Genomic DNA, 9909 nt, shown 5'->3' with positions numbered 1-9909 from the left:
TGCTACCTGACAAACTGGAGGCTCCACGTCTGTTTGGAAACACAAACGGTGTGAGAGGTGGTTTGATACAAAGGGATCTTTGTGCCACCAGTAAAGTAACAGTTTTAAAATAAAAAAAATATTTAATTAAAAAACAAAATGTTCAGTTTTAATTTTTTTTTTAAGTTGCAAAAAAAAGTATATATATATTTAATGTTTACTTTCAAAGTACATTTTTGTATTTTGTGACAAATGTTTTCAGATGTGTTGTCTCATCTCGCTTTGTGTTTTTGTATAGATTTGTTCTTTTTAGTTAGCCTTAAGAAAATTAACAGGATAATTCCAGCAGATTTTGAAGGAGAAAAGCGGCTCGCGAGCCGCTTTTCTCCTTCAAAATCTACTGGAATTATCCTGTTAACGTTTGAAAAGTTACAGTAAATAAAAGACCATAAACACTGGAGCTCCAGTGTTAAAGGATTAATATCATTACATGGACCTTCAAGGTAAAAGAAGAAGTTTGGAGTAAAAAAAACAACAGTAACACTTTTGAAGATTTAGAAGAAATCTTAACAAGCTTTATCAACACATTAACAAACATTATTAATGGGTTTATAAGGTGTTAGGAAGACATTTATTACCACAATAAGCCAAATGAGGTTTATTAACATACTTATTAAGATAGGCATTTTTTTTATTATTTTTTTATCATATTTACTGGACAAGTCAAGTGTTGGTGTCCCCCATAGGAAATGCATTATTTTGGGGTAAACACAGCACAAATGGAGGGGTTCATATGTCCATCAAAAATACAGTCTATGGTCAAACTTGTAAAAGTGTTTCATCAAATTTGCAAAAGTGTTTCGGGTAAATGTAATATTGTTTTGTACTTCCTGGCCACCGTAATTTTGGCTTGTTGGAGCCAGCAGGTACTTCCTGTTTGGAGTGCTAGGGAGGAGAGGATCACTCCGTCCAGTTCTCTATAAACAGTCAATGGTCAAAACAGAAACAGAAAAAAAACAAAAATGAAAAATAAGAATTTGAAAGTGAGAGTTTTGGAACTTCTGAAAGTAAAAAAAAAAAAATCATGATTATATTCGACTTGCAGAAATCATCATTAACTTTTTCCAAGTCTGTTCTTGTTTTTAAGGTATTTTGAGTTTCAAAAACGAGTTTTTCAGCTTTCAAGTTGTTGTACTTCAGTTTTTAAATCCTTTGGCTCTGAGTTGGCACTCTAGAAAGCTTCTTTATAAACAGAAAAGTCGATAAGACCGATCTCAAGGTTTGTGGAATTTGTTTTTCTTCACGGCAGATTGAGCTTCAGTTGTTGTTCTTGTGTCGGCCTCACACCGGAGAAATGTGCATTTATCAGACTAGAAAGAGTAAACAGGAACAAACTACAGGAAATTAAAACCAAAGGAGACAGATTTTAACTTTCTGCCTTTGGAAATATATCATAGATCCTCCCAGTTCACCACAGGGTCAGCCGCACTATGCTGGCAGTGTCTGTCAAAGCAGCAGCTGCTTCTGTTTGCAACCAAACAGGATTTTCCAGTATCACCACATGCAGGACCTCCTCCTGAAACCACTGTCAGACCTGTTTAACACCAGCAGGAATTTGTCTACAAACAACAAACTGAGGCAGCATGTCAGAGCTGGAGTAAGATAACTTCATGGCTCGGTCGGAGGTTGTAGAAATACTTTACTGTACTTTTTAAACGCTCCAAAGATAGCTGCAGACATTTTGCAAATGTAGAAATAGCAGGACGGTGAGCAGAGCTCTGGTCTGCCATACCTGTAAGTCCTGTATGCAGAACAGGAAGTTCTGCAAACAAACATGCAGCTCTACCTGCTGCCTTTGCCTCTTTAAAGGACCCTACAAGCAGGGAAAAAAAGTAAGGCTGAAATTTTACTTTTACATTTCTAAATGTTTATTTGAAGGATAATATTTGAGTTGTTTTCTTGATCGTAAGACTGAATGGATGTCTCTGACTCTGTGTTTTGTGCACATTCAGATATGAAGCTTGTGAACGGTCCTGCGTGTAGGCTGGGCATCCTGAGAAAATGGGCAGTTTTTTCTACGGCAGCCCTGGTAGTGCTTCTGTTACTCAACGACCCGTTTCTGATTCTCTGGTGGCCTCAGAGACCGATGGAGGTCAGATCAGAACTCTTTGTGTGACTTAAAATGTGTCTTAACCCTTTAACACCTGGGGCATCACTGGTGACACTTAAACACAAAGTATTTAACATACTGTAACTTATTAACACGATCAACTATTTTTAGCTAATATCTTAACAATATGCATTTTCCATTTTTTAAGGATAATTTGGAATTTACCTCATATTTTAGCAGTATGCTAGCTGTTCTGGCTCATTTTTTTTCCATTTTTTTAGGATAGTTTGGAGTTTTGCTATAAAATTAGACATTTTCCTTTTTTTTTTTTGGTGTGTTTAGGATACTTTTGCATTTAGCTAATATTTTAGCATTATGCTAACTGTTTTGGCAAAATTAGAAATTTCTTCCAATTTTTTAGGATAATTTGGAGTTTAGGTAATATTTTAGCATCATACCCGCTGTTTTGGTTAAACTGAATTTTTTTCCAACTTTTTTTTAGGATAGTTTGTAGTTTAGCTATGTTTTGGCAAAAATAGACAATTAAAAAAAATTTTTTTTAGAAGACTCCTGCATTTAGCTAATATTTTAGCATTACGCTAGCTATTTTGGAAAAATTTGAATTTTCTTCCAGTTTTTTAGGGTAACTTGGAGCTAATATTTTAACAATATGCTAGTTGTCTTGGTGAAATTAGACTTTTTTCCAGTTCTTCTGGCTAATTTTGCATTTATCTAATATTTTAGCAAGTTTAGCAGCTTCAGCATTTTTAGCTAGCTATCAGTTTGATCGTGTCAACAACTAAAAAATGACAGAAAATCAAAGAAACACGAGTTCTGGTGTTCAAAGGTTGAACGATGCTTATCTCTGTTATTGATTCTCTCTTATCTGCAGAAAGCAGAAGTGATGGTTCTACCTCTGGACATGGCCGCAGACTCCATCGATGACATGTATGCAGGCTGCAGATCTGAAACCGCCGCCCTGATTGACCTGTTTGGCGTGTTCGAGTGGAACTACAACGGAAACTTCAGCCTGGCCTGGGCTTTTGCAGAAAAACATGCAAATAAACCCGCGCACGTGCGCTTAAAAGACGACCACGCCATTGTGATGTACATGTACACGAAACTGCCGCACATCCGAGAGATTTTTGATGAAGCAGTGAAGAGAGGGAGGCACATGTACAACACGCACAGATTTAGATTCCACTACTTTTACTTTTTCCTGACTGACGCCATTCAGACTCTGCGTCGCCACCAGGCGCCGTGCAGAACCACCTACCTCAGGACGTGGAAACACTTTGACCAAAACGTCGCCCGCACAAACGTGCGCTTTGGCCATTTCATCTGGGCAGCATCCAGCAGCCTGTCGTTTGAGCTTCAGGGGAACGTGTCCTGCTTTGAGATCTACACGTGCTTCGGAGCGGACATCACGGACTACTCCAGCGTTGAGCAGCAGGGGCAGGTGCTCATCCCCACCTACGAGGTCTTCACAATCACTAAAGTCCTGAAACATGAACCCTGGTGCGGCGTGGTCTACAGGCTGGAGAGCACCAGGGTACCGAGAGCCGACCAGAACTGTAAACTTACAGAGGAGCTGAGTGGAACCTTTTTGGAAGCTGCTAGAAGAGTCTGGCTGGGATGCAGCGCCGCAAAGCTGTCGGTGTGTGCAGTCCTGCTGGCGGTCTGCTCTGTGGTTCTTGTCAGAGGGAAGCAGACATGTTTTGTTGCTGCTGTGCTGGGAGCTCTGCTCCTACTGCTGGTCGGAGTGTTAGTGTTGAGTTAGCCAGCAAAATAAACGCGGAACTCAATCTTTACTCCAAGGTAGTATTGAAAGTGCATTCATTGGGATGATGATGTAAAAGTGATTTACACAGATGAATGCTTCTATCTTATGAAATTCATCATTACTTTTTAAAAGAAATAATTCAATAATTTATAAACCGAAATGCATCGTCTCATTGATGTTACTCCTTTATCAGATGTAATAATTAAAGGGTTTCTTCAGTTTATTTCTACCTGACGAGGTGACCGTTGTCAGAAAAGAATACAAAACACAGAAACTGGAACCATCTGAAGCAAAGCAGAGGGCGGTTGCTTCATTTCTTCATTTTTGATAATCCACACCTTAAAGGGCATTATCCCACTTATGCCTTGCTCACTTATCAAAATAAAGAAATTTCAAGTCAAATAATACAATCTTCATTTCTTTTTTTTTACGTTTAAATAATGTTTTTATTTGGAGTTTAACATAGATACTGCTTTTGGAAAGAAGCTGTTTTTCAATCTGTTAGTTTTTGTTTTGATGCCTCTGTAACATCTTCCAGAGGGCATCAGGGGAAACAAGTCCGATCCGGGGTGTGATTACGCCGAGGAACCTGATGGTGTGGACCCTCTCCACAAGCTCGCCGTTGATGTGGAGGGAGGCGGGGTCAGGGCTGTGCTTCCTGAAGTCGATGATGACTTCCCTGGTCTTCTTGGTGTTCAGAGTGAGGTTGTTCTCTGAAGACCAGGTTGCCAGCTTCAGGACCTCCTCCCTGTAGGCAGACTCCTCCCCTCTGGAGATGAGTCCAACCACTGTGGTGTCATCAGCGAATTTTATGATCCGGTTATTGTGGTGGGCTGGACTGCAGTCGTAGGTGTAGAGGCAGTACAGCAGAGGGCTCAGCACACAGCCCTGAGGGGAGCCGATGCTGAGTGTGCGGGTTTCACAGGACAGTTTCTTTATTTCTTGTTGTCAATAAACTGTGTTCCTCAAGATCTTGGTGTCCAGTTTCATATGTTATGGTCCCCTTTTTGGTCTTCCCCCTAGACTGCGGCCGGTGTGCCTATTGGGGCCGTAACATATTTGGGGGCTCATCTGGGATTTATCCCATCTGGCCAGTGGCATTCTTGTTTCGGGTAATCCTTGTGTGGAGGTCTGTCTCGTTACAGCCTGTATTGCCCTGGTGTTTTGGCCACTGGTATGCACACTTGTGTCTTGTGTCAGCATTTTGCGTGTGGGGGCTTTTCTTTTTACCTCATGGCGACACATTATTTGAGCCTTTGGGGATTTATCCCACTTGTTTAGGGCAATACTTGTGTGGTGGTCTGTCTTTTAAAACATTTATTGCCTGGGCCTCTTTCTGGGTGTTTTGGGCTCTACTATGAGTTTATTTATTTTTTTTGACAATGCAACGTCTATTCAGATATCTCTTATTGGTATTTATAATTTGAAGCCAAACCGTCTGTCTAAATAAAGTATAAGAGTCAAATAATTCATTTTGGTGTCATTGACCTCAATATTTCCAGCCCATCCATCCAACCATTTCCTTAACCCGCTGTATTCCTGTACCAGTCGGTGTTGGGAAAAAGGCGGGATACACTCTGTATGTGATGAAGAGGCTGAGACGTTTGGATCCATGTGCAAATGTTTTAATGAGCAGGGGCAAGACATGAGCGTAGTCAGAGTCCAGGCAAGGGTCAAAAACACAATGGCAAGGCAGAAGGTCGATAAGGAGGCAAGGGTCAAGGCACAGAGAAACAGGCAAAGGGAGAACAGCTCAGAGTTTAAGTAATGTAAGACTTCACACTGGAAAGGAGGCTGGAGTGGGTTTATATGCTGTGTGATGATGATTATGATGGTGAACAGCTGAGCAGGAAGGAGTCCATGGCAGTGGCTGATGGGAGTTGTAGTAAGGAGCATGAGGAGTCAGAACTCTGGCGAGGGCTCCCTCTGGTGGTTGGAGATGGGTGCTGACATCTGAACTGTGACACTGTACAGGTCGCCAGTCTGTTCCAGGGCACACAATCACTCCCACACACACTCACACATGCACACCTAGGGACACTTTAGAGCAGGGGTGTCAAATTCATTTTGGTTCAGAGACCACGTTTAACCTGTCTGATCTCAAGTGGGCCGGACCAGTAACATAATAGCAAATAATAATAACGTTTGGTCGACTTGTTATCTGTTGCTTTTTTTTAGCTGTTGTTTTTTCAGTTGGATCTAACACCTCAACCAACACCAGTGGCGGGCCGTACATTTCCCACCTAGGCCTTCAGTAGTGCTCCATCTGAATCAATCCAACCCTCAATAACTATTTTATGGCTATAAAACTTCTAGTGCAGGTACAGCTGCCACACACACACCAAAAGCATCAACAATAACCTGATAAAATTTCAATATTATGTAGGGAGATAGCAAAATTTTACTCACCAAAAATCCAGATTATTTAAACACAAAATCCATCCTTTCTATCCTCAAGAAGATTTCAATCACTCTGTCGTGCAGAATCCGTGCGTTTCGCAGATGGAAAGTGTTCCGTGGCTGTGATAAGCTGGAAAAGGCTGCATGCGGGAAATGTTCTGGTATTCCTGAAGCCTCTTGTGGTCCAGGAGGGAGACAAACATCAGTTTTTGTGATCGATCAAGGTCTGTGTCTGGAAAATAATATTGTCGGTAGTGCGCGCGAGGATTTTGCGCTGCACCTCTTCGTGAGCTCGGAGCGCCCGCGGTGCGTTCAGGGGCCTCGTAGATTTCCTCGTATCAGCTTCACTCCCGCTCAACGGAGTCACGGAACTCCTTTACCCGTGCCAGACAAAACTGTGCCACAACTTTACCCAGACATTCATTTTCCACCAAAAATCAGACGATGAGACGCTTTCCACTGGTAACATCTTCAAACCTGACACGCCGCTCCTCGGCACCTGTGTCCGTCACATAACGCAGAACCAGAGCGAGCTGCGAGCTATCCAATCAAAGCTCGTGAAAATGCTGACGTTTCCGTGGGCCTGCTAGCTGGCCTTGGTTTCGCCTACTCCAAATCTGATTGGTTGAAGCAATAGTTTGGTCGACATTTATTGTATGCTACAGGGCCCGCAGAACTGATTGTGAAGGCCTCCAGGCAGATTTCTTTGACCCTAGCAACAAATGGTGCTGCAATGTGATTGGTTAATGCTTAAATAGGAAAATACACGTCTGGAAGCAGCGCAGCCAGGGAGACAGCAATGAAAGGACGAAGACAGAGCATTTGGAATTATAGAATACGTATTCACGGAAATAAATAATAATTAATATCAGTCTGTGATTCAGATATTTTTAGGCCAGCAGAGAAGGCCTTGCAGGCCCTGACGGCCCGCCACTGACCAACACAGTAGCCTAATCACGTATTATTACACATTCATTCACAGAAGCCAGTGGATTTCAAATCAAATATATTTTACAAGAAAAAATGGTTTATTCCATTTTTTGCTGACTGAATATTTTACATCTGACATTGAAGCAATCCTGATAGTAAACTTTGCTTCCCATAGTGGGAGAATTCTGCATTTCTGTCTTTTTAATTTTTTTTAAGAACCATAACTTTCTGCAGGAATGGACTTTTTTCCACAACATCTTTATATTTTTTTCTCTTCATGATTGGGGCAGATTAAACCATCTGGCAGGTTAGGGTTAGGTGGGCTGTATGTCTGACACCCCTGCTTTAGAGAAACCAATTACCCTAACCTACAAAGCATGTTTTTGGACTGTGGGAGGAAGCTAGAGTGTCCTCAGACAAGACACTAATCAGACATAACTCCTGGTGGTTACAGGTTGGCTCAAGTGTTCATGTGTGTGAATGTGTCTGTGACTGTAAAGCATTTTGGGCCTTTTAAGAAGGTAGAAAAGTGCTATATAAGTATATATACTTTGGAACTATGGTTACCCCGCAATAGGGTAAATATCTAAAAATCTACCAACCAGTAAAAAAAAAATATTAATAATAATGATGAGAATAGGTCTTGAATTTTGACCTGTTTCTGTGGTTAGTGTAGCATTATTTTGACACACTGTATGTCAAATTACTTAACCATAACAAAAAAAATACAATTTCAACAATAGTACATCAAGAAGAACTAAATAAATTCCTCACATTTAAAACTAATGTTTATTTCTAAACATGAAAATGAGGCAAGATATTCCGTAACAGAACATCTTTTTTATTACTTTTTTTTGCATGAGCTCTTTGCATTCTTACAACTGTTGGCTTAACATGATTTAATCAAAACTGACACAAGGCTTTCTTTATAATGTCCCTCGTCATAAAGAAAGGTCCAACAATCCATGCAAATATTTTAACTGCTACTTTGTTTCAGGCAGAATTGTATCTCACACCCCCTAATTTCAACACTGCAGAGACTGTTATAAAAGTCCAGGTAAAAATGAAGACATGGACATTGTGCTGCAGGTACGTTGTGCTCTACTTACATTACTACTATGATAATGATAGTAATATGCTGCGGTGCTTTAGCGACAACATCTCTAATTCTGTCTTTTTTTTTCCTTTTTCTTTCAACCAGGAACGAACAGAATCAGGAAGAAAGTAGAGTTTTTGACCCCTGACTGCAAAAACAGAGCGAACTACAACTAATCTTCTAAAGGTTTGTGGTTGGATATTAAAATTAAAGTATTGTTCGACTGTGGACAACTATTCTACCAAACTCAGAAAAGTGTTAGAGCAAGAATTTAGCACCTAATTTGAAAAAGTTGAAGGGTTTGACATGTATAATTAGATGTTAGATATTCATTTAATAATTCACTTCTAATCTTCTGTGGACCAACAGGGAAACTTTGTGTTCATCCGTGAGCTGATCACAAAGATGTCAGTCTCGGCTGCTGTTCGGCTGATGTTTGGAGCCTACATGGTGACTGCAAAGGTAAAATCAATGAATGAGGCTTTACTATGTCTGAATGAGAACATTCTGTAGTTTTTTGCCTTGTATAGAATCAGCATTCTTTTTTTTTCCTTTATAAATTTATAGGGAGATTATCCCTTGGACATGGCTGATAACTCTGTTGATGACACGTATGATGGCTGTGCAGACAAAATGCTTGAAAAAGTGAAGAAAGAGTTTCTGGAGAACGAGAAAAACACAAATAAGAACTTTAGTGATGCTTGGAATGAAGCAGAGATGTACTACAAAGGGGAAAAAATCGCATCATCAACTTTGGAAAGAGATGAGCTTGCAGCCATTTATGTTTACACACAGGCTCCGACAAACATTTACTATGAATTAAATAAGGCAGTTCAAAAACAGGGAAAAGAGTACAAGACCGGGTTCAATTATCACTCCCTGCACTATTTTCTTACAAGAGCTATACAAAAACTTGCTCCCAAAAAGAGCTTTACAATAATGTGTTGCCTAAAAGAAAAAATAAAATGTCACACTTCTTACAGGAGAACAAATGTCTCCTTCGAACAGGATGTTCTTAACAAGAGCATACGCTTTGGTCGTTTCACTTCCTCCTCACTGCATCCCCTGAAGTCCAAGGAAGGCATAAATTTGGGGGATACTTATGGAGAAAAAAGTTGCTTTGTGATTGAAACATGCTATGGAGCCGACATCTCACCATATTCCTGGGTGAAGATCGATTCAGGGAAAGACACAGAAGCAGAAATCTTGATTCCTCCGTATGAGGAGTTTAAAGTCACCAAAATAGAGACAAGAGAAAAGGATAAAGAGCTTCCCTGTGAGGTTGTCTATACAGTGAAGAGCACTCGGGAACCTGTTTCAAGACACAATTGTGCTTTCTTCGAGCCCTCCCGGTCTCATGGATGAGACAGTAGAACCCGAAGAAAATGCAGCTTGTTCAAATATCTTTGAAATATCAACTAAAAGCAGCAGAAACAGCAAATGGTGTTTCGTGAAATAAATGTGTATCTTGGAAAAATAAAAACAATAACTTTGACAAAAACTGTATGTGTTTTTATTGTGGAATTCCTTTGAGTTTGACCATGAAATTGTTCATGTTATGTTATGTTTTCTTTCAATTCTTTTAACTTTGCAAGGCTACAGTAAAGGTTC

The 9909-nt window shown here is 40.3% G+C and overlaps 2 protein-coding genes across 2 annotated transcripts; both read left to right on the top strand.

Annotated features, from left to right (window-relative positions):
* The first annotated feature begins 406 nt into the window (after positions 1-406).
* Positions 407-4288, top strand: LOC112137539 (GPI-linked NAD(P)(+)--arginine ADP-ribosyltransferase 1). The gene is made up of 3 exons (XM_024259897.2): positions 407-1871; positions 1992-2131; positions 2982-4288. Exons 2-3 carry the CDS (start codon positions 1994-1996, stop codon positions 3867-3869), a joined length of 1026 nt encoding a protein of 341 aa, XP_024115665.1. The 5' UTR covers positions 407-1871; positions 1992-1993; the 3' UTR covers positions 3870-4288.
* A 3775-nt stretch (positions 4289-8063) lies between these two features.
* On the top strand, positions 8064-9663 carry LOC112137659 (T-cell ecto-ADP-ribosyltransferase 1-like). The gene is made up of 2 exons (XM_024260084.2): positions 8064-8760; positions 8866-9663. Exons 1-2 carry the CDS (start codon positions 8704-8706, stop codon positions 9661-9663), a joined length of 855 nt encoding a protein of 284 aa, XP_024115852.1. The 5' UTR covers positions 8064-8703.
* The last annotated feature ends 246 nt before the right edge of the window (positions 9664-9909 follow it).

This window comes from Oryzias melastigma, linkage group LG1, assembly GCF_002922805.2.
Source record: "Oryzias melastigma strain HK-1 linkage group LG1, ASM292280v2, whole genome shotgun sequence".
Taxonomy (NCBI): domain Eukaryota; kingdom Metazoa; phylum Chordata; class Actinopteri; order Beloniformes; family Adrianichthyidae; genus Oryzias; species Oryzias melastigma.
This window is presented reverse-complemented; position numbering and strand designations above follow the sequence as displayed.